At 40.5% G+C, this 25307-nt stretch overlaps 1 protein-coding gene across 5 annotated transcripts; it reads right to left on the reverse strand.

Annotated features, from left to right (window-relative positions):
• Positions 1 to 132: 132 nt before the first annotated feature.
• On the reverse strand, positions 133 to 23320 carry akt3b (v-akt murine thymoma viral oncogene homolog 3b). Of its 5 annotated transcripts, none has more exons than XM_034299873.2 (15): positions 22969 to 23320; positions 18579 to 18857; positions 15592 to 15717; positions 14971 to 15082; positions 14639 to 14783; positions 14410 to 14541; positions 13223 to 13288; positions 13037 to 13105; positions 12002 to 12124; positions 11309 to 11437; positions 8068 to 8166; positions 7716 to 7831; positions 7453 to 7540; positions 6253 to 6355; positions 133 to 4046 (listed from the first exon to the last, which is right to left on the reverse strand). In XM_034299873.2, the coding sequence occupies exons 2-15, from the start codon at positions 18622 to 18624 to the stop codon at positions 3961 to 3963; spliced, it is 1440 nt and encodes a 479-aa protein (XP_034155764.1). In that variant the 5' UTR covers positions 18625 to 18857; positions 22969 to 23320; the 3' UTR covers positions 133 to 3960. The 5 variants fall into 5 exon arrangements, with proteins under 5 accessions (XP_034155764.1, XP_034155763.1, XP_034155761.1 ...); XM_034299872.2 differs by having other exon boundaries at positions 22963 to 23320; XM_034299870.2 differs by having other exon boundaries at positions 22895 to 23320.
• Positions 23321 to 25307: the final 1987 nt, after the last annotated feature.

Genomic DNA, 25307 nt, shown 5'->3' on the forward strand with positions numbered 1-25307 from the left:
GTAGCTTCATTGTTAGCAAAATCAGCATTACAGAAAGAAAACAATTTTAAAATCGAACTTCCACATCTCATTGGTGCGGATATAAAAGAGGCGGGACTTAAATACCACAGAATCTATGGAAATGTTTTTCTGTCTTTTGTTTCAAATTATTGTTAAGTATTGTTTTCGTTTCTAACAATAAGACACAGGTCTGCTGTGACAAAAGAAATAGACGCCATTGCATATTTAGATCACATGAGTGGTCGGATTGGACGAATTGGACGAGTCTGAAGCTGTATCGCTAACCACATATTACCGCACGAAACTTGTGGATTGGTACAATACAGTAACACTCGTACAGTAAAACGCTATATACGGAATATAGTAAAGGCCATTATTTTACACAGTATGTAGTGCACTGATCTGCAGGGGTGCCATTACATTTGGGCCTGGGAATCATCTTTGTTGAATAGTGTATTTTTAAGTGATTTTGGACACAGCCTTGGTCTTCAGTCGTTTTGGGTGAAGGTGATCTGATCTGGGTTTTGATTGCCATGCCAACATCATCCAGTAATCTCCAGAATTATTGGCACCTTTCATAAAAACGAGCAAAAAATGACTGTATAAAATAAATATTACACCATAATTAAAACTTTCCATTCAATTGTTCTCATATTAAAAAAAAAAACTACATATTTGCCGGCTCGCAATCAGTGCAACAGGAGATCACGAGCCAAAGGAGCAAAATCGTCAGTGCTCTGTCAGTGAGTGGGAGGGGCCTACTCTCTCTCTCTCCTGTCAATCACTAGCTGATCACAGGGGCCTGGGAGCTCATGTATGCAGAAGAGGGCCGATGACGCTTTCTTCAGCGCTGCTCTGTAAGCTGTTTGAAAAGATGTGGCTGATTTCACGTGTCTCAAAAGAAACAAGTGTTAGCCTTCATCCTCCTCGGGTTGCCAAAATGATTGCCATTCCTTTAAAAAAAAAAAATAAAATCTTCCTCTCAGCCTCCAGGAACTCCGTTGTTACATTTAACCAGGCCCTGTTTCCCTGGGGAGTGAATTTGCAGTTGCACACGTGTAAAATCCCTTTATGATGACGATGTCCCTGTAGATTTGAGCTCGAAATATCACATTTGAAGGGTGCCAATAATTCTGGAGGGCACTGTTGGTCACTTTCTTTCATCTAAACTGAACTGGGTAATGCCAAAACAACAACAACAACAACAACAAAAAAAACAAATCAAAGTAAGAGTAAGATTTGTGTTGTGAAAAGAGAAGCTTGTGTGGTTAGTTGATCAGAGCTGATCCTCGATTTGTTTTTCTTTTTAGGATTTTACAGAACACAGCGTACGCACAAGCACACGTGTGTAACGGCGTACGCATGAGCGCTCTTCTGTCACGGCACACGCGCAAACGCGTGTGTGTAATCACAGCGCTGATCTGTAGTGAGGTTTCTGTACATATAGCTACCGGGTGTGTGTCAGTGCTGGACGATGGGACAACGTGATGTCGATATCGTGATACTTTTCATCGCAATACACTTTCCCAGAGTATCACAGGCACCGCCAGGACTTTTACAACACTGCCCGGATTATATATTGTCATAATTATAATTCATTATATATGATTTAATATATTATCTACAAATATTATTTATGTATTTATTTCCATTGTATTTTTTCCACTCTTGTTTTTGTTAAATACTTTTGTAAATGACTATAAAACTTCTGATAAACAGAGCTGCTCTGATCCAGGATCAGGTTTTCATCGATATCTTGACTACGTTCAATATCCGAGATTGTACGTGCAGTTGAGTGCAAAAGTTTGTACACCTTTAGAGAACATAATGAAATTTAGAAGATTTTTAAAGTTTTAAGTTTCTCCAGATGTTCGTTCATTATCACAAGTTTTAAAAAAAAAAATAATAATAATAAGGTTATAAGTTTTTTTTAACATCTGGTCTGCCTACATTGTGTTCATTCATTTTTCATTTCAGAATTTTAAAAAATAATTATCATATGCAAGTGAGATGGGCAAATCTGTTCTTGGCTTTAAAATAATAAATATTACAAAACGCCCTCATGTTATTTCTCTGTCACTTGTTTTTCATCATTTCAGATTCGGGTTGGAGCTAATATTAATAAACGATCTTGAGTGACCTTGGTCACTGTGCTACTTTTTAAATGTAGCACGAGGCTGATGGTGAAGGAAAACAGAATTCCAGAGTACACATCTTAACCAGAGAACAGAACATGTAGAACAGCCGACGTACTTCCAGCTCGACTCTGTTCATGCTGAAATGTACTGCAGTGGCAGGTTTTTTCCCCATATTTTAATTAATGAACATTTGATTTCTAGACTTTATATCGTGAAACTAGCAGAAGGAACTAAAAAGAGTTTTTTTTTTTTTTTTTAAATAATTCTATAAAAAAATGAATTCATTTCCTGTTTTAGTGTCAAGAGCTTCATTGCTCGTTTTCCGATCTTTCATTTCCAAATGAATAAACGAGTGGACGCGACGTACACAGACCACATCTCCACCCTTCGCCTTTAGAACCTCTTTTCTATCTGTAAAGCAGCTTCCTGCATCCTCTCAGCTGTAACACTGGAAGAACTAGCTCTTTCCTTTCTGTTCACACACCCACCTTTTAGTTTCAGTAATTTCACCTTGAAATGATTTTATCTTTAGATAAAATGTGAAATACTTTTCTTTTACAAGAAAAAGGAGGATCCTAGAGTTAAGGTTAAGGTTCCGTGAGTGAGTAAATACCTTACACTTCGAAAAAAAATTAGGGCGTTTAGCAAAAAAAAAAAAAAAAAAAAAAAAAAAAAAAAAATGCACCCTTTATTTGTGTACCTCGGTGTACTGGACTTGGAAATATATCATGCAGACATTTTAAGGATTCTCTAAATGGGAAATGGTGGGTGAGTGTTATGCTTTCTGTTTGTAAATTGTAAATTAAAAAGGGGGGGGGGGGGGGGGTTGCAAACTTTTGCACTCAACTGCATGTGCATGAGAGAGGAGGATATTCCTCCAGGAAAGTGAAAAACTGATCCCAGATCAGTGCTCTGACATTCTGTCTATACTGTAGCTGAGTTGTGTTTAACAGCAAACCACCTCAAACCTTTCCACATCTCTCTCTCTCTCTCTCTCTCCGTCTCTCTCTCCGTCTCTCTCTCTCTCTCTGTCTGGTTTGAGTAGCTTGTGCTCGACGTCGCCTGAGTAAGGTTTACGTTATGGTAACTGGCAGTTTTGCGTACTGTAAATTAAATCTTTCCCTTTTGAACAAAAAAATAATAAACCTTAGTGTCTTTCTTTCGTACACATTTCCCCCGCAGTGTCACAGAGTGCGAGAGGTGGAACATGTTATACAGTGCGATGCAGAAACATAAAGATAAGAAAAGTTTTTTGCGAGCCAAGAACCCTGTCTCTCTGTCCAGCCGTCCGTCCGTCCGTCTGTCTGTCCGCACACATAAGGCAACATTTTTGGTTTTGTTCCCCAGAACGGCTCTTTAAAACAAGCACACATACACCAAAAAAAAAACCAAAAAAAAAAACACAACAAACAAACCTATAAGCTCAACGTCAATGGTAATACTGATGGACATAATTTAATGCACTGAAAAAAAACCCAACATAAAACAAAAACAAAAAACTGTTCTTGATCTGCTGTAAACAACAACAATGCTGAAAATGTACAAGACTTTCTTTTTTTATGTGGGTTGACTAGGTTCAGTCGGACCCATCTGTGCAAAACCCCTTTTTCCCAACATCAAAAATAAAATTGGAAAAAAAAAAAAACAAAACAAAACAAAATGAAAACTTCCCCAAGTCATTAAATAATTAAAGAGAAAACAGGAGGAGGAGGAGGAGGAGGAGGAGGAGAAGGGGAAAGAGTGCAGACTTTTCCTAGCATGGCTACGTAATTTCCTTAAATGGCCTCGGATGAAAACACTGGTGCCGGTTAACGAGCGAGCTTCACTCCCGCCCGCTGGCTGAATACGAGAATTGTGGGAAATGTGGTCTCCTTTCGCTGTCGGCCGAGTCCATGCCGTCCTCGTCGACTGCAGAGGGGTCACAGAGAGGTGAGAAACTTTAGATCTGAGCAACAACTTTATATACAAAGAAGAAAGAAAGGAGACGTTATGACCTACAGATGTGCCGTATTTTCCAGATGATAAGATGCTAGCTAGAGCTCTGCTCATATCTACGATCAAACAATCTCATACTGATGATATGTTTTTTTTTTTTTTTATCCAGTTAGCTGTAATACCATACTCAAGATTTTGCCATACGCGCACAGAATATCGACACGAACGAAAAAGCAATAAACTTACAAGGAAGAAGCAGCGGGGTTAGAATATGCAGCATACTTACAATTTAAATAAATCTCCTCCAAAAATAAGTACACTATACACTCCTGCACATGGATTTGCTCCTCCCAGAGAAGGATACCGCTTAGCATATTGTTACCATGGCAACAGAAGTAGGCGGGGACTTGGATATAAGTAGGATTGATTATAAGTAGCTAATTCACCAGTTTTTAAATTGAAATATTTAATTGAAATATTTAGAAGTGGGCACATAGGAACAGCAAAATGTTTGTAGTTTGAATATCATGTTTATATGATAAATACTCCTAACTTTCCATGCTTTAAACTCTGTAATTAAAAAGCCCACGTTACTCTACAACAGTGATTCTCAAACTTCTCAAAGTGAAGTCCGTGAAGCATAAACAGGGGGTCGATGATTTAGTGTTTTTTTGTTACAGTGGTGAAAAATCACAACCCACATGATCAACGTCATTATATTTAGGGGTCCAAGCACCAAAGTCAACTCAGACCTAATGAGTACGGTGGAAAGTTCAAGAGTAGAAAGCTCTAAAAATATTATTTAAAAATGCAATATGAAATAAATCCATAGTGAAGGGTTTTGTGGAATTTATATTACAGTTAAAGTGTTTCCTGGCTACTAAAGGTTTAAAAAGCCCTGCTATACACTATAATTGGTTTATGCATTTATATGTAACTGACAATATGCATGATTATTTATAAATTTGACTCATGAGAGATTCATATGTGCCACTTATAGAGCATAATTCGCCAATTTCTGGACATTCTGCTCAGTCAAAAACGTCAAATCTACTGTATATGGTTTCCATATACAGTGCATTCAGAAAATAAATTTCATATTCCCATCGGGCTTTCTCTCAAGGAGAGGCTTCCGTCTGCCATAAAGCCCATATCGGTGGAGTGTTGCAATGATGCTTGACCTTCTGCAAGTTTCTCCCATCTCCACACATGATCTCTGGAGGTCAACCAGAGTGACCATCAGGTTCTTGGTCACCTCTCTTACCAAGGTCCTTCTCCCCCTGATCACTCAGTTTGGCCAGGAGGCCAGCTCTAGGAAGAGTCCTGGTTGTTCTAACCTTCTTCCATTTAAGAACTATGGAGGCCACTGTGCTCTTGGGAATCTTCAATGCAGCAGAATTGTTTTGTAGCCTTCCCCAGATCTGTGCTTCGACACAGTCCCGTCTCTGAGCTCTGCAGGCAGTTCCTTTCACCTCACGGCTTGGTGTTTGCTCTGATATGGAGTTTCAGCTGTGAGACTTATATAGATAGGTATTGCCTTTCCAATCATGTCCAATCAGCTGAATTTGCCACGTGTGGACTCCAAACAAAATGCAGAAACATCTCAAGGATGATCCAGAGAAATGAGATGCACGTGAGCTAAATTTCAAGTGTCATAGCAAAGGGTCTGAATACTTATGTCAGTGTGATATTTCAGTTCTTCTCTTTTTAATAAATTTGCAAAGTCTTCACAAATCTGGTTTTTGCTTTGTCATTATGGGGTACGGAGTGTAAATTGTAAAAAAAAAAAAAGCATTATAATGTAAAAAAAGCATTTCAGCATAAATCTGCAACATAACAAAATGTGAAAAAAGTGAATGGGTCTGAATACTTTCTGAATGCAGTGTAAGGAAACCCAGTGAGCAACATTAAACCGATTCTGTTTTCACAGTCACTCACTATTAGCTAATTTCTAAAACATACAGGTGAAGATACATGTTAATTTAGCAACATGTACAAAAATAGAAATTCATTTTGTATTTCTTCCAACAGCTTGAAATGATTTTGGCATATCTGAATCAGGCCGATGCAAGGAAACATCACTTTACATTCTAAGATGGAATAAGGGGAATAAAGCATCTTACAGTCTGGAAAATACAATAAAGTGTATAAGCCGTAAACAGACCGGATTTTCACTTACACTTCTCCGGAGGGGTGATCGTGATGGTCTGAGCTGTGAACTCCTCGTCAAAATACCTGGTGTCTGTCTCAGACGTGACCTGGGGCATGAACGGCGGAATGAGCTAGAGAGAGAGAGAGAGAGAGAGAGAGAGAGAGAGAGAGAGAGAGAGAGAGAGATCACATCTCTTATCCACACTGAAACTTCAGTAGTAAAATCAGTCCATTAATATTTTAAAACCTGACAGTCCAGTAAATTAATATTCTTTCTGAAACATGTTTGCTGTCTGATATTTGTTCACCCAAAATCTTTATCCATGAATACACACCCAAACGTTTATATATACTTTCTTCACATGATGTTGTTATTAAATAAACCATTTCACACCACGGCACTGTTGAACTCTCAAATCTGATTGGTCAGAAGGTGTTGATTAATTTTCTATAACAGCAGCTCTGACAATAGTGCAGGTGCACATCACAAGTTTATAGTAATGCGTTCGTTCTAATACGTTATCGTTTCTATGGTAACAGCTCATTCACTGTGACGCCGCATAATCTAAATAAATAAATAAATAAAGTTATTTAATAAAGACATGTAATCGTCAATTTGGTGAGGTTTTCTGTAGTGAGATTTTATTTAGCATTAATGGAAGGACGGAAGGAGTCTCCAGTATCAGACTCTTCCGAGTTTGCACTTTGGCAAGCTGCGTTTTTTTTTTTTTTTTTTGGTCTTATTAATGTTAAAAAAAAAAAGAGGCTGGTGAGGGAACGACTGTTTATAGCTGCTATAACATAAGTGAAAACAGGAACTAACTCATCTCATGGATATTCCCCAACATTAAATGTAACTATAAATGGATGAAAAGTATGTGTTGTTCTTTAATAAGTAAAAAAAAATAAATAAATCGTAATCATTGAGAAATTGCTGTGTAAGACGATTAATAATGCTATTTTCCTCGAACAGCATGCCCCATGTGTTTTATTTCTTACTTGTAAAATAGCCAAAATAGTCCCTATTTATAATTTAAGTACAAACTGTAACCTTATCCAGATCCTTTCACATACAATTCCACCATAACAGTTAGGGAAGCGGGGCCTCAGGATGCAGAAACCATACCAGGAAAAAAAAAAAAAAAAGATGGCCGCCTTCATAAAATCCCAGCTACATTTCAGCTACACAGTGAAATGTTCACGTTTACCGAACCTGACCGTGTGGTACCTTTTTGTCATAAACATCCTGCCAGTCCAGCGCAGAGAAGAAACTGTGTCTCATGATCTCCTTTGCGTCGTCCGGACCTCCTCCCAGCCTACACACGCCGATTCAGAAACGCCCATTTGTGCAAATGTAATGGCACACATCAGTTTAGTGTATATACATTTTAATAACAAGCACAAGCATCTCTACAAATGATTACATTAGAGCCAGATACAATTCAAAATTCATACTCACACACACACACACACACACACACACATACACACCTTTTGTTAGGGTCTTTGATGAGCAGGCCAGAGAGCAGAGACTTGGCATCAGCAGAGAGGGTTCTGGGAAATTTGATTTCTTCCATAAGAATCAGTTCAAACAGCTTCTCATGGTCCTGGAAGCACAACCCCAAACACACACACACACACACACACACACACACACACACACACAGGGACAGGGTTTAGACAAACACACATTAAGCCATTACAGAAAGGAAAGCCCAAAATCATGCACACTGATCCCATTCAAAACCGCAACGCAACACAATGCAACACACACTAACAGTAATTATAACACGTATGACTCACGCACTAAAACAGTGTCACGCACGTCTCGTCTCGAACGTACCTGATTATAAAAGGGAAGGCGTCCACACATCATCTCGTACATGACCACGCCGAGCCCCCACCAGTCCACCGCTCGCCCGTAATCGTTATCCTCCAGCACCTGAGCACACGGAGAGATCACTTACAGGATGACGTTACACTCCGAGCCGAACCGGTCACATTATCCTCCAATACCTGAGCAATAATCAATTCAAGCACTTAGAGTATCGCATTAACCCGCTGAGTGTGTGTGTGACTTGCGTGTGTGTGTGTTCTCATGGGCTGCACTTTTACCTGTTAATGCAATTACATTTCATTACATTTACATTTACGGTATACGGCAAATTCTTTTCTCCACAGCGTCGATGCTACGTTTTAAAAACGCTAGAACTGATCCACAAGTAAATAAGACAGACATTTTCTCGACTTCAGAATTACTGGCACCCTTCATTTATTAAAACATTATTTTTTTTTAGAAGCTGTTCTGAAGAGATCCTGAACTGTGTTTTGTGATGGGATGAGACCAAAATCAAAACAGCCATAAACCATACTGCCATGTATGATAAAATACGGCGACTCCAAACTCAGTGTAAATATGATAGTGGATCAGTAATGCTTTGGCTCTGTCTGTTTGTTGAAGCTCATGTAAAGATTAACAGCATTATATACTAGTCAAGTCAAGTCGCCTTTATTTATATGGCACATTTAAAGACTTCAAGAGTCGGCCAAAGTCCTGTACGATAACACCAGCCCTGAATCCAAATCCAAACAGCACTGAAATAACACACAAATAAAATGAAATAAAACAATAAAAAGCATTAAAAGAGGATGTGATACTGCAGACCTTAATTTTATTTATTTATTTATTTTTTACTGTATTTAATATATGTACTAAGATATTGTAACCCAAAATCCAGTTGTCTCTGCCAGGAGGTCAAGATTTTTATCCTTAATATTTACCACATCAGATACAACACTGACATTCATATAATGACTTGTTTAAAAAAATGCGACAATGGTACGAATTTGTGAACTTTCCCCCAATGCACCACCTGAGAGAGACCGGGAAAGCAACAGCGTTAAGGCCAGATGTATGTTTAATAATAAATCCATCTCTTCAATCAGCACAGTTTTTTATTTTCTTGACTTTTTCTACTGTCCCCTTCACAAGAGCTCCCATTTTCACAGGGTGAGAACACACACTAATGCTGAAGTCTTCATGTTCTCGTACTAAACCACTACATGCTGTCATACACTTCCACGCAATCGAGCTATGACTCACACACACACCACAGCACACCACACCACAGCAAAACATTTCACACCAGATGCTTATGAATTGTGAAGTCATGCTTTAATGATGGCATCATCCACTAAAATCCTAAGTAAAACAACAGTCCTGTATTTTCTTGAAGAATTTCCTGTTTTTATTTTTATTTTTTGGAAAACATTTCAGACCTTATATGTTCACGATTCTGAAGAATTTTAAAGGCTGTTCGCTGTATGATGAAACAGGAAAAGATAAAATGTGATGTGGGTTTATGTCTAAAGACAAGAGACTTACAGCCCTACACTGACAATACAATTTCCACATCATTCCACTGTTTCCAAAATGCTTTCTGAATTTAAACCCTTGTTCAGGTCTGAAAATGAGCGATGCTTAATTCCATAGTTTCCAGACCTGCACAAGAACTCTGTAAAGGTGTACAGGAGGGTTGGTTATGGGAAGCCAGTTACAGGATGTGAGTCGGCTCTGGGATGTGAGTCAGCTAAGGGATGCAAGTCAGTTACTGAAAGTGAGTTCATTATTGTTACAGGATGTGAGTGGGTTAATTGATGCGAGTCGACTATGGAATGCGAGTCAGTTAATGGATGCGAGTCGACTATGGAATGAGAGTCAGATACGGGTTGTGAGTCACCTGTGGGAGGCGAGTCAGTTAATGGATGTGAGTCGGCTATGGAATGAGAGTCAGTTACGTGTTGCTAGTCACCTGTGGGAGGCGAGTCAGTTAATGGACGCGAGTCGACTATGGAATGAGAGTCAGATACAGGTTGTGAGTAAGCTGTGGGAGGCGAGTCAGTTAACGGATGTGAGTCGACTATGGAATGAGAGTCAGATACGGGTTGTGAGTAAGCTGTGGGAGGCGAGTCAGTTAATGGATGCGAGTCGACTATGGAATGAGAGTCAGATACGGGTTGAGAGTCAGATACGGGTTGTGAGTAAGCTGTGGGAGGCGAGTCAGTTAATGGATGTGAGTCGGCTATGGAATGCGAGTCAGTTACGTGTTGCAAGTTGGCTATGGAATGAGAGTCAGTTACGTGTTGCTAGTCACCTGTGGGAGGCGAGTCAGTTAATGGATGCGAGTCAACTATGGAATGAGAGTCAGATACGGGTTGTGAGTCACCTGTGGGAGGCGAGTCAGTTAATGGATGCGAGTCGACTATGGAATGAGAGTCAGATACGGGTTGAGAGTCAGATACGGGTTGTGAGTAAGCTGTGGGAGGCGAGTCAGTTAATGGATGTGAGTCGGCTATGGAATGCGAGTCAGTTACGTGTTGCAAGTTGGCTATGGAATGCGAGTCAGTTACGTGGTGCTAGTCACCTGTGGGAGGCGAGTCAGTTAATGGATGTGAGTCGGCTATGGAATGAGAGTCAGATACGGGTTGTGAGTCACCTGTGGGAGGCGAGTCAGTTAACGGATGCGAGCCGACTATGGAATGCGAGTCAGATACGGGTTGGGAGTAAGCTGTGGGAGGCGAGTCAGTTAACGGATGCGAGCCGACTATGGAATGCGAGTCAGATACGGGTTGGGAGTAAGCTGTGGGAGGCGAGTCAGTTAACGGATGCGAGCCGACTATGGAATGCGAGTCAGATACGGGTTGGGAGTAAGCTGTGGGAGGCGACTCAGTTAATGGATGCGAGTCGACTATGGAATGCGAGTCAGTAAATGGATACGAGTCGAATATGGAATGGTAGACAGTTACAAGTTGCAAGTTGGCTAATGGATGCGAGTCAGTTATGGAATGAGAGTCGGTTACGGGATGCGAGTCAGTTACGATCAGCTAATCACTGAGAGTCGGTTACAGAATGAGATACAAGTCAGTTATGGGATGTGAGCTGGTTACGACATGCGAGTCCATTCCGGGATGTGAGTCACCTACGGAATGAGTCAACTCTGGGTGGTTATGAAATGCGAGTTGGCTATGGGATGCGTGACAGCTTCAGGATGTGAGCTGGCTATGGAATGTGAGGAACGCACTACCTCAGGTGCCAGATACTCCGGAGTTCCGCAGAACGTCTTCATGGTGGCAGCATCAGTGATGCCCTCCTTACACAAGCCGAAATCTGTGATCTTAATATGGCCGTCCTTGTCCAGCATCAGGTTCTCCAGCTAAACACACACACACACACACACACACACACACACACACACACACTTAAAGTGCTGTATGAATGGACAAAAGACACAGACTAAAGGATATATATTTAAATGTTTCTGAGTAGGTTTAGTTTTCTGAAATATCTGAAACCTCTCAGCTTAGCTTCTTTTCAACAAACATTTTCATGAGTTAAAAATCCTGTCAGAAATTCTGTCAGATTACCTCATATTAGCTAGCTGCTTAGCTTTAGGAGTGAAAACAAAACACTGTTCATGAACAATCCTTTCAGCTTATTTAGCTAACCGGCTAGCTGTAGCAGTGAATATGATGAGCCGGTATAATTATTTAAGTAAAAGTCCTATCAGACGTTTTGTTAAGTCAGCACATATTAGCTTGCCAGCTAACAATGTCTATGAAAATTCATCTAATAATTCTTATTTTTATTACGTGCATGTATGAATGCCAGTGACTTCCTTCTTCCTACCAGAAGACTTCCACACAACTCACACACCTTTCTGTGTTTTCATGATCTGCACACAGAGGATGTTGGAATAAACGGGCGAGCTGGAGCTTACCTTAAGATCGCGGTAAACAATTTTAGCAGAGTGCAAATAATCCAGTGCAGAGACGATCTCGGCGCCGTAGAAACGGGTCCGGTCTTCCGAAAACACGCGCTCTCTTGACAAATGAAAAAACAGCTGCAGTAGAAAAACAAACGAATGAATAATCTGTGGAGCTTAAAGTTAAACGTGATCTTCCAAACGCACACTCTTCTTTTTTTTTTCCACCATGTTGTTTTTAACATAAAATACTAGTTTTAATTACATAGTACAACAGTTGAGCAGTAGTAGTTAACAAGGGAATGCTAACTAACTTTATCTAACCAAGGAATTCATTTAACTATTTTAGGTTTATTGTGAAATTGCACTAGTAAGCTAGCTAGCATTGTGAAATTGAAGCTAGTAAACAACAATGCTAGTAAGCTAGCTCACATTAGGTGAACTACTTTACTGTGAAATTAAATCCAGTAACCATCTGCTCTAGTAAGCTTGCTAACATCAGGTAAACAAAGCTAGCAATCAAGTAGCAAGCGATTAGCATTGTGAAATCAAAGCTAATAATTCAAGTGCACTTTATCAGGTTGCTAACATTAGATGCATAATTGTACTGTACAATTAAAAGATGTAGCCAACTGCGCTAGTACTCTAATGGTACATCAACCATTTTATTATGAAATTCGAAAGTTACATGTAAAAATAAATAAATAAATAACAAAAACAAGAGATATTTAGGGGGTCATACTGGTTTTTAGTGATATTTAGACAGAATTATCCAACTGCACAGGCAAGCTAGCTTATATTAAATGAACTATAACATCATGTGACTAGCATCAGTTTGACAGGAAGCTAGCTAACATTTGGCTGTATATTCAGAAAGTAAACTAGCGGCCATGTTCGACAGACATATTCGATAGCTAACATTAGGTCAACTACTGTGTCATCATATGATCGATTTTGAAACTGAATGATCAAAATGAAGTGTTCGTTCAACAAAATCATTAAAAAAAATGACAAACTCAGTTCTCTCTGAGGAATTGGATCACGTTTTACCTCTCCGCCGTTGACGTACTCCATCACGAAGCACAGACGATCCTTGGTCTGAAAGGAGTACTTCAGAGACTGTGTTGGGAAATAAAGAGGATTTCAGGCAACGCTGCACCTTCTGTACTTTTCATCAATTTTGGAGTGCAAATTTGTTTGATTTTTTGAGTACGTGTGTTCAGCAAAAGCACTCACGGTTAAAAAGGGATGCCTAGTGTTTTTTAATACCCTGCTTTCAGTCAGAGTGTGGGCCACTTCATCCTGAACAGGGGAAGGAAGAAGAGAAGAGAAGAGAAGAGAATGGAATAAGAGAGATATGACCAGGTAAAGCGGAAAGTGTCTGGACAAGACTGTTTTTCCTTAACGCAAAATCGTTATACTGCTAAAAACAACACGTACACAATTAAAGAGCAGGCATGTTATATTAGAAAGATGATCCATTGATAAAAAAATGACAAGAGGTACAGCTAGGAGAGATTTCGGGTATAAACCTACGCAGTAATTAGGCTATAATGATGTTTATACAGCAACAACAGGGTCATCATTATGATTTCACACTTAACAGCCCCAAAAGGTCAAAAGAACAATTCCCTTAGTTTGTCTAGTCACATTTAATTGGCTACCTGCTGCTATTGTGTGAAACAGGATTAACCAATCAGAATCATGCACCGGAAGTGTCATAAAGATATTTCATGGCAACATCATTAGTAAGGCAGGACTGGTTTGATGGTAGATCGTTCTATAAATAATTAAAGTAATAATTTATAACACTACTACTGTCTGGTGTCTAAATAAAAATGGTGGTTACGACAGGACTGTAAAATTTCCTCCACAGAGATTAGAACAACGTAAAGTAATTCAGTGTACGAAAACATGAGAACTATATTAGCTGGTGTGCTGAGGAGCCAGCTATAATGAAGCTTAGATACTTGCAGCTAGTTTACAGGTGTAAAAAAAATCCAAAATATTCCATTGTACGATATTTTGTTGCATAGCATCAAGCCACTTTCTGTAGCAAAAGAAATGGCTAATATTAAAAAATAGATATTTGAAACATTAACAAACAGTAGAATACTCCAAGTTGTGTGTTATTGTGAATAACATCATGATTGTGGATGACATGATTGTAATATTAAGTATGCAGAGTGTCCAAAAAGTTGATAAGAGTAAAACTACACGTATATAAGTTTGTATTTATTATTTACAAATATTTACAAAGCTTAGGTTCTATGTGTTTTTCTCAGCCGCTGTCATGTTTTTGCAGATTTTGCTCAACATATTCCCACTGGTCTCTCATTATTTTGGCCATCTTGTATTATAACTGTAAGAATGTAAATTACATGTATAGTATATAAAGATAAAAAAAAAGAGTGGTGCCTCACCTTGGCAATAATGACCTCCTTCTTCAGGATCTTCATTGCATAATAAGTTCCACTGGCCTTCTCTTTCACCAGGATCACCTTCCCGAAGGTGCCTTTGCCCAGCAGCTTCAGATAGTCGAAGTCGTTCATTGTCTGATGGAGAAGGAAACGGAAGAAAGTTGTGTGATGTGATTCTGGTGTAGACCTTTACAAGCGGGACGAGCCGCCTGCAGGAGCCCCGTCCTCTCACCTTTCGTTTATGGTGGCTGATGGAGGTGTCCATCTCTTCCTCGTTGACGATCTCGATCTGGGTGGTGGGGCTGCACAGGATTCCTTCCTCCTCCTGCTTGGCCAGCTTGTCCGCCACCATCTGTATCGCTTCCACCCATTCGTCCCTGTCACCGTGGCAACAGACATACAGTCTTTGAATCACGTCTCAATCTGCCTCGCCACTGGTACAACAAAGTGGTCCAGATCCGATCTCTATCCTCACTGATCTTTTCTTTTCGTGACATTTTGGACTGGAAATGAAAAAGCGCTGTACTTATAATGATTACTACAGTGAAGTGTGGAATCGCTCACCTCTCCTCAGGTGTGTCCACGTGAAAGGTTCGCTCGATCACAGTGGTCCACTGCAAGCATCTGATGATGAAGGTGTTGGGCTTCGGCCTCTCCGTCTTCATCAGCTGACACTCTAACAGAGATGGAAGTGTGTGAGTGAGAATATGAGACATGATTTGTGAGTGTGAGCTGTGTGGAGAGAGAGAGAGAGAGAGAGAAGCGGCGATGTGAACTATCCGCTGTTTATCCTCAGTGAAATGTGAAGCATTCGTCTGTTTGGATCGTCACCTTCGCAAACCGAAATGCGAAGTACGTGTTCAAGGGCCGAGATTCTCACCAGCCTAAACAGTGATGTCTAGCGAACGCAAAAAAAAAGTCACTTTCCAAAAATGTACTCATGACTCATGTCAAGAAAATTTTTTTAGCTTAGGATTTAAAGAGACAGAAAAATCTTTTTTTGGATGTTCATCATTATGGCTGGACATCTCCAGACTCCAAAAATACGATTCAATCCTCAGAAGAGAAAACACAAATCCACAGAAACCTCAGGCTCCAGGTATAAAAACATACCCGGAAACCTCCAGGGTGCCAAAACACTTCATGAAAGAATTAAAAAAAAGAATAGAGAAGAGAGAAGCTCACTGGCCACAGAGAAGTTATTGAGCGGGTAGGCGAAGTCTGCGTCCTGGGGCTTCTCCTTGTAGCCGATGAAGGAGCCGTCCGTCTTCAAGAGGAAGTACCGTGGCCTCCAGTTCTTTATATACTCTCCTGGAGGGACAGACAGAGGAACACAGGACTCGTCAACACACACACACACACACACACACACACACACACAGTCCACTCTGCTGAGATGAGAAAAATTAGAATCACTCAGGTCTCCAGGTCTACATGAGGAGAAAGTTACTTACTCTCTCTCTCTCACACACACACACACACACACACACACACAGTTCATACACTCTGCCATTCGAGACATGAGAACACACTCTAAACAGGTTCTTCAGTTGCACCTTTAGGGAAAACTTCAAAGAATCCAGGAAAACCTTATATTATAAGGTTCAATCTGTCACATATAGTTCTCGATAGAACCCGTTTAGGCAACTAAGGACCCATAACTATCCAAAGAACCCTTATGGAACACTTTTTCTTAAAACAAAAAAAAAAATCTGAGTCAGAATCGCAAGCATATGGTGCTCCAACTTCTCTGCTTTCTAAAGAGTTCCTCTGTTAGTCCTTCTGGCGTATTCATTAAAGCTTCTAGAGGTTGTAGAGCTCCCTTTCTGAGAGGGTTCTGAGAGGGGTCAGAACCCCTTTAGAAAGCAAGAACCCCTAATTATCCCTTAAGAACCCTTTAGGAACCTTTTCTAAGAGCGTAGAACAGTGATGGAAGACCCAGGAAATGACTAAAAACGGCTTCATCTCTACATGTTTACCTTCATTAAAGAATTCGAGTCAGAATTTATGAATATGCATAAATATGCAAATTGGAAACAGCCTCATGTTCTCCTGCCATCCTAAATAGCACAATATTACTGACACTAGCTCAGTGAGCTATCTAGCAGGTTATCTGCAACCAAACTTCTCCCCATCAAAAGCACTAGCTAAGCTAGTTCAATTACTAGCCTAGTTAGAACTAAGCTAGTTATTGAGCTAAATTGGCTAATGTTTAACACCTGTTAATAAACGTTTACGAGAAAAAAATGACAGATGATAGAAGATGACAACATGGTTCCTGTAAACATTTATACTTGAACAGCTAGTTAGCTAGATAACTAACTTAGTTCTAACTAACTTAGTGTTAGTGAATGTACAAGTTCTGCAGATAAAGGTTTCCAGGAAGCATGTTGTTATCATCTAATCTTAAATATGATCGTTTGCAAGCTGTGAAACTTTTCAGTGACATCACAAACCAAACTCATACATAGCTCCGCCCCAATATCATTTTTTTACAGACATACTGGAGTCCCATTTTTAAAAGAAAAATGTTACATTAGGAAGGTTTTCCAATTTTTACCAAAATCTATAGACTCAACATCAGTCATTCAACTATACAGAGTTTTAGGATCACTGTAAAGTCTCGGTAACTTGTTTGGATTAAACTGATGTCAAAAGAGTCCAGATGCATGAACAATAAAGACCTCCAAATCTGCAGAGAAGGAAAAGCGAAAAAAAAAAAAAATCCAACAAAGCAAGACGTAAGCACCCACACATCTCCACTACTATAGACAGATTATCAGAAAGTCACACACACACACACACATAATTCTTTATGTAGCCTCCCTGAGGAGAGAAAAACACAAAATCATGGCCACACACACACACACACACACACGCACGCACACGCACACTTCTCAAGGTATTCCCCCCAAGGAAAGCCAAGAGGAAAAGTGTCAGGATCTCTCTCTGTCTCTCTCTCTCTCTCTCTCACACACACACACACACACACTATGAACAATTTTGGAAATGCCAATCAGCCTACAACGCATATCTTTGGACTGGGGGAGGAACCCAGAATACCCAGAGGAAACCCCCGAAGCACTGGGAGAACCTGCAAGCTGCATGCACACAGGGTGGAGGTGGGAATCGAACCCCCAACCCCGGAGCTGCGAGGCAAGCATGCTAACGTCTAAGCCGCCATGTCCCCTGTGAATCGGTGTATGTAATAAATGGACATTTTGCCCATGTTTCTACCTTGTTTTGAACCAGGAAGCATTCAGGAGTGCTTCTACAGTACTTGTCCTACTGAACTAGCTACATTTCTAACTTGTTAACTGCTTGCTGTTAGCTGCGAATGATTGTTAACGTTGCCTAACTAGCTACAGAATGTTACCGAGATAGTTACGCTGAGCATCGAGTATTTAACATCACTATAAAAAATGAGCTATTTGAGTAGAACTTAAAAACTTTTTTTTTTTTTTTTTCCCCTCAACAACTGAAAGCATCTACGTTTTCCTGGATGCTTCACATTTGGCCTCATTTGTATCAAATCCATATTTTTGAATTTAGAATTTTTAAGATTTTTATTTAGGGCTCAGATTGAAAAATCTGATTGAAAAACAGTACCTGTTCACGTCATGCTGAATCATGTTTTTGAAGGCAAATCTTAACCCTAGCACATTCAAAACAAAGAGAAAACACTGGCACAAATGTAAATTTATTAAATACACCACATTTTTTTTTATTTAATGAGACATGTATATAATTCAAATCTACAAAATTCATCCTCAGATACTTTTGTTAGCTTCCAAGCTCCATAACACATCATTCACACAATTATTGCTTGTAAATAGATCCGGGAGAGACCAGGATAATTAAAGCTGAGGATGAATGAATGACAGTGGTGCTTAGGAAACTTTTCCAAGTAAGAATTCCAGGTTAAGGAGGTGCTAGAGTTGTTTTTTCCTAGTCGGAGATCGGAAATTTCAGAGTGACAAGCTATAGTCAGACACAAGCATGACACTGATGTGATAGTGTGTGTGTGTGTGTGTGTTCAGATTCAAATAAAAATTTTTTGTGTGCACTCTAAATCATGTTTTTGCAGCACAAATACACTTAAAGCTTAGAACTGTGTTTAATGGTATGGATTTCATATGATAATAAGCCTCAGATCTTTCTTTCTCTCTCACCTCTCTTCTGCAGCCATCCCTCCTTCACCACGTTCTGGTCATTCATGATGACTCCGAGCTCGGGGGTTTAGGGGTCAGGGGGGAGCCCAGTGCTCGTCCTCTTCTCTCAGGGTCGCTCGTTCCACCCCTGCCACCGTGCTTCCTTTCTCTCTCTCTTTCTTCTTCTCCTCCTGTTTTTTACGCTTCAGCGTCTGCTCACTTGTTCACCACGTCCCTCCCCGAGTCTTGCTTTCCCTGCGTGCGGGACCCTTCGGGCGCTCCGGCGGTGGGTGACTCAGCCTGGAAGGAAGTGACAAAAGAAAAAAAAAAAAAAATGAGCGCACACACACACACACACACACACACACACACACACACACACTCACACACACACACACACACAGAGATCATTCTCCCCTCCCCTAGCGTTCCCCCTTCTTTTTCTCTCTCTCTCTCTCTCTCTCTCTCTCTGTCTCTCTCTCACACACACACACACACACACACACACACTTTTGCATGAGAAATTAAGTCATTGTTAAGACCCGACGCGGGTTTCCCGCCCCTCCCCGGCCCTGGCGGTCTCCTCACGGCCCGCTCTTCCTCTCTCGCTCTCTTCATGGTGTAAAGTAAACCGCTGACCTCAGAGCAGCGTGGCTCTCTCCTTATTATAGCCGGGGGTCAAACACAGTAAACAAAGACAGACTCTGGATCAGCTACTGATCACATCAAGTCCTTGCAGGTCAACACTTCCTGTCTATGGCCTCAATATTTGAACCTTTGTTTAAAACAGCAATCAATTTCAGCGGCTCTTCTGCACCCTATGTACACACAACACATACACATATGCATACATATATACATATATACACATATACATACATATATACATATATACATATATACACACATACATACATATTACATATAAAAATAATTGTTTGTCAGAATGAAACAGGATATTTGAGTGTGAAATAATTAAACCATGCTCCAGCCATAAGGAAATGACTATTACGCTTGGTTAATGTTGTTTTCTTTCCCATATGCATGCTAGAGATGTAACCAAATAGAAATACATTAGTCTGAATGAACAGCTAATGTGCTCTAAACAAATACAAATACAGACTCGAATAGGAGGAGCACTATTCTGGTGTGTTTTATTATTATTATTATTATTTTTTTAAGAAAGGTTCACATGGCGTCTGGACTCAGGACTGAGATCCTGTGGAACGCAACAGAAGTCTTGTAAGCGGAAGGTTTTTACTTTCATGCAGAAGCAAGCCAGCAGTTAGATATGAAGCTTTCGGGACAAACAAAGACCAAGAACGTAAACATGCGGCGCTGTGCAGTGCATTTACAGCATCCTTAGGAACTGCCTGGTCAGGGTTGTGGTAGCTTAAACTAGGCCACGAGTTCGTTTATATTTTGGCAAACAGAACCAATAAACCCGATAGAAACCATCGCAGGCAGGTACAAACAAAATTAATAACTGTAAGAGCAAGAGTTAATAAAAAAAAATAAAAAAAAAAACACCTAGTTGAGACCATTTACGAGCTGAAGTGATGTAGCTGAGGTTGAGGCGCTGTGAGAGACAGAATTTATATTCGGGGTTTTTTTTTCCCCTGTGTTTTTCAGCGTTTATGGTTTAGCCCACACCCATTTTTGGTTAAACTGTGAATACAAATCGAGATACAGCTATTTTGAGCACTAAGCAGATAGTGTCATCGGGTTACACCCCTAGGTGGAAGATATTCAGGAGCAATGCACAGGTCACTGCATTTTAGTGAAAGATTATAAACAAGAATTTTCCTTTTTTGAATGTAACTGATACTGGTAAATTTAGCATACTATTGCAGCCAAAAAAAAAAAAAAAAAAAAAAAAAAAGAGCTTAGGTTTTTATTTCAGCTTGTATGGAAACACAGCCCTCGCTCCCACACAATTCATACCCGCTGTATAGAATTTCAAGACCCCACGGTTTTTGATCAAATAGGGCTATTCTACATGTCAATGGACCCCTGGGCTGCCACCCAGCCCAAGCCTGGGACAACTTCCCCAGTCGTCCCCCCTCTGTAACAGCGGGACAGCACGCATCAGTACAATGCAAATGTTTCAACATGCATACGGATAGGAATAAATAAAAAAAAAAAGAAAGAAAGCTGTCAAAACAAGATGCATAACAATGGAAATCATCACTCAGTGTCTATATAATGATGGGTGTCTGAGTTCCTTATAAATATTGATATACAGGCTACATTCAGACTAACATAAATATACACACACACTTCAATCATCCATGTTTATGATGAATGAACAGTGAAAACAAAAGACTGTGACACTGTGACATAGCTGCGTGGGAGGGGCCAGATTAGATAGCAGATGGAAATATTCCTATTATTCCGAAATGAATGTATATATACATTAAAATCTTAGTAAATAATGTGTGTTAATGCACAAAGGGAGAAAACACGCTCAATGCGATGTCCGTTTTACTCGAATGAATAATCTGTAAAGACAGTGCGGGGGGTAGAACATCTAAATGAAGAGGTAATACAAGTTATTGTGTATATAGTTGTGATGTTGGTCTCATAATAAATTACATCACAACATGCGTTTGGAGACGTTTGTTAGCACTGGACGATAGAAAAAAAAACATCGTATCGCAATACTTGAAGGCATGATAAGATATGATATATATGATATGATATGAAGGCAATACATGATATGCATCACGTTGCAAAGAAACAGTGTGTTTTTAACGATGCTTTTATTTAATCCCTAAAAAAATTACTGAGCACCAAAAAAGAGGCAAAATTTAAAAAAAAACAAACAAACAAACAACAACATAAGATTCAATACAAAATTCTGACATCAAATCAGCCGCATTAAATCAGTCTGAAATCATGGAAAAAAGCATAACAATGATCTGCGATATCTCAGAAGGTTATCGTGACATGACAATATCAACATCATATCATCATGTTGTCCGGCCCTGTAGCGATGTTGGCGAGGAAAAACTCCCTGAGACGATACGAAGAAGAAACCTTTAAGAGGAATCAGACACCTCTCAAGGTTTACCAGACTGTTTGCTCCTTGCAAATGCAAAATTCTGACTGGCTACTGCTTTAAGCTCAGTGGAGCTAAATATCGTGATACATCAGGCGTATCGTGATGTGATATTTGTGACCGTATCGCCCGCCTCTCCTGTGTGTCATCACGAAACCAAAACACAGCCACGAACATCAACAACCAACACTAATACTCTAATACTCCTTCACAACACTCTAAACCCGGTTTTCCTCAGCTAGTCGAGCCAGGACAACAGAGAATAAGTGTTTAATCGTGGCTATTGAGAATAAGTGACAGATTTAAGAAGAAAACAAGCGAGCAGAGCCAATGTCAACAAATCCACTGGCCTTGGCTGCGGCCATTCCTGTGGTCAAGTCTTCCTGTGCTATTGTTCACCATTTCCAGCCAAAAAAACACTGCTCCTGCCATTCAATTAGAGAGAATAAACAGGAGTGTGATCAATAAAGTGAATGAAACGGAGCCCTCTCTAAGGGTGTGTGTGTGTGTGTGAGTGTGTGTGTGTGTGTGTGTGTCATTTTGCCTGCAGTTATATAACCGGACCGCCACCGCAACATCCTAAAAAGGATACAAGATTGACAGGAGGAAGGGGAGAAACACTTACAGCTGAAACAGATTCAAAATAAAGATTCATAATAATAATAAGAATAGAAATAAGAATAATAATAATACACAGCATGTGTACCCTATATGCACATGCACATCCTATCTTTATTTATGGGTGCGGCTGAATGTCACCGATTTGCGGCCTGCCTTCTAACACCACCACCACCACCACTACCACAAGATAAACAAACAAACAAACAAACAAACGGAGGAATAAACAGGCCGGGCGACGCGTACGCAGAAACAGGCGCGCGCGCGTGAACGACTGGTCTAATTCGTGGTCGTGACGCGTTAATAAAAACAAAATGGTGGCCCGCTGCTGTCGAGACAACTAAATCCACAGCCGTGCAAAATTACAAATAGCCTACGTGAAATTTATTGAGGCCTCATGTGCATCAGTGGGAGCGACACACACACACACACACACGCACGCGCGCGTGCACGTACGTACACGCGCGCACACACACACACACACACATGCGCACGCACGCATGTCGACTTTACGCTGATGCACAGACGAGCGGAAACCGGGCCTTGAGATCATCATGATCATCCATCCATCCATGCATCCATCCATCCATCCATCCACTATACACACATCCTCAGTTAATCACGCAGGAATTAACGCACCGCGCGTTACTGACGTTACCTCTCACACAGACACGGGGAGGAGGAGGGGGGAGGAGGAGGGGGGAAAAACACGGCAAGCACGCGCACCGACACCGACACCGACTCCCGACTCCGATTCCGACTCCGACACACTCCGACACTCCCTTCTTCAGTACCGGGCTCCGCTGTCAACCCTCTCCTTTTATTCCACGGTTTAATGCGTCTTTCTTTCTTTCTTTCTCTTTTTTTTTTTTTTTTTGAAGAATCCTCCAGCTGGTCACGAGCAAAACGGAAGCAAGAAAGACGGCCGTGATGTCGCCATCGCCGCTCGCGCTCAGCACCGGATGAACCGAATGACCCTGAACGGGAACGGAGAGCTACACAGACGCTGAGATAGACAGCTAGACAGATAGATAGATCACAAACCCAACAGCAGGCGAGGCTGGCAGAGAGAAAACGCGCCCAAGCCCCGCCCCAGGATCAGCTGCTCGACCAATCAGGTGCTGAGGCTTCTCCTAAACAGGGTTGCCAGATACAGAAAAAGTCCACGTTTTCAGAGCAGCACGAATGTCCTGAGTGATGCAGGAATGAGTCCCAGCGCCCTGAGTGGAGGCTTAAGGATACTACAGACTCTCTAACCCTGATGTCCACGTGCCTTAACCTGTCATATTTACACTGAGTTCCCATGATTTATCTTTTCTAGGAGCCAATTACCCATCCACTATCCAGCTCTCCACTATCACACGACAGAGAGAAGACTAACACATGCTTCCTCCATCCGATAACCTCAAACCAGCGTCACACACTCCGAGGAACGCGCTATCCGCCCTCTTCCACATACACGAGCTCATAGATGCCTATGACTGGCTAGTGTCACTGTGATTGACAAGGGAGAGTCATGAGTATCCCTCCCACCCAGTCATTTTAATCACCATTTATACGTTTATTCCTGTCCAATCTGTAAACTGCACGTGGCACGCCAATAAATCTAATCTGGGAAGGTGGGTGTGTGAGATTATATAATTCTGAGGACTGTGTGTAGACAGAGGGGGTGCTAGGGAAGGAAAATTGTCCCGGGAAGAGAGAGGATGAGGGTGTTTATTGAATTAAAGCGTCAATAGGCTCAAAATTTCCTACTGCTGGCGCAAATCCAATCTAATCTAATCTAATCTAATCTAATCTAATGAAGATCTCACTAGAATAATAAATCCAATGGTATTTACAATATATTTTCAGTGTAAAATTTTCAATATTTTTACAATACGATAATACAATAAATTGTTGTTATGGTGACCCTATGGGTAATATAATCTTCAAATACAAGTTTGAGTAAACATCATACATTTTTATCCAACCAGAAGCTGTCCAAGGTGTTGCTGAAAACCACAATCTGGCATCACCTGGTGACGTCAGACAAAGCCTGATTTTTATTTTTTTATTTTTTTATTTTTTAGCCTGGCTCCCTTTCCATTATTCTTGAACTCTGAATTTATCAATGTGTCAATCCCCATCATTAATTAATGTTAAACAAGCATAATAAAATGAAACACACTCTTTAATGAATCACACACTCTTACAAAATAGTTCTTCATGGGTTCTTTAAAGGGTTCTTTGAATAAAGAAAGAAATCTACCCACAAATCCGTTTGACTAGCGACTGATAAAGATGTCAGTGGGATTCCTGAAACTTCTCGCTTCTCGCTTTATCTCTACCTAAAGAGTGATGCAGCGGCGCTTTAGTCTTTTAGTCTGTAAAGCTCTCTCACCTCCTCATCTGTACACTCTAGCCGAACCGAGTCTCTGCCGTAACTCAGTGTCACAGAGCTGCACTGTATTCTGGGACTTTGAGTCCAACTTTTGCTCCAGTGTCTCCACTGCGTCTACACTGGATTTCAGCAAAACAGCAAAATGTGACCGTTATCACTTGAGATTGTTTAAATTTTCCCCCCATTTTACACCACTAGCAATAACAGTAACAGTGTCCCCCTGTGACATCAGCACAACACAACAGTTTGCTAACTTCTCAAAGGAATTATGAAAATCCAGCACCAACCAACAAATTGGCACGAAAATCACTAAACACATCACAAATATTTCAATATAAATGTATGTAAGGGGTTTCAGGGTGGAGTTTTCCTTTAAGGATTATTAACTTTCATGAAATGGCTCTGCGTGTCTGATAACGAAGTAATCTCTTGTTAGGTTCTTCATAGTTCCTCTATAGGCGCAGCTGAAGAACACCTAAAGGTTCTATATTTAATCTTTTCTCCTAGGAGTCTGTGATCAAATTGGATAGTTTAGGGTTTTGAGCTTTTCAAAAACAATTCTTAAAAGAAGGGTTCATAATCAATGATGTGTGAGAGACTCTCTAGGTCTTGTTGGTAAATGATCTTCGGTTTGGATGTGATGACAGTGACACCAGTGATAGAGATGATGGAGATGAGGCAGGAGGAC

Source organism: Pangasianodon hypophthalmus, chromosome 26, assembly GCF_027358585.1.
Source record: "Pangasianodon hypophthalmus isolate fPanHyp1 chromosome 26, fPanHyp1.pri, whole genome shotgun sequence".
NCBI classification, from domain to species: domain Eukaryota; kingdom Metazoa; phylum Chordata; class Actinopteri; order Siluriformes; family Pangasiidae; genus Pangasianodon; species Pangasianodon hypophthalmus.

Bases quoted from the DNA above. Each gene is read 5' to 3' on its own strand.
- akt3b (XM_034299873.2), bottom strand. From the start codon at position 18,624: ATGAATGACCAGAACGTGGTGAAGGAGGGATGGCTGCAGAAGAGAG. The intron at 13,106-13,222 runs GTGAGTGCTTTT...TTCCCAACACAG, and splicing joins CTAGGCATCCCTTTTTAACC to TCTCTGAAGTACTCCTTTCA. The intron at 7,541-7,715 runs GTGTGTATGTGT...CGGCGTGTGTAG, and splicing joins ATCAAAGACCCTAACAAAAG to GCTGGGAGGAGGTCCGGACG.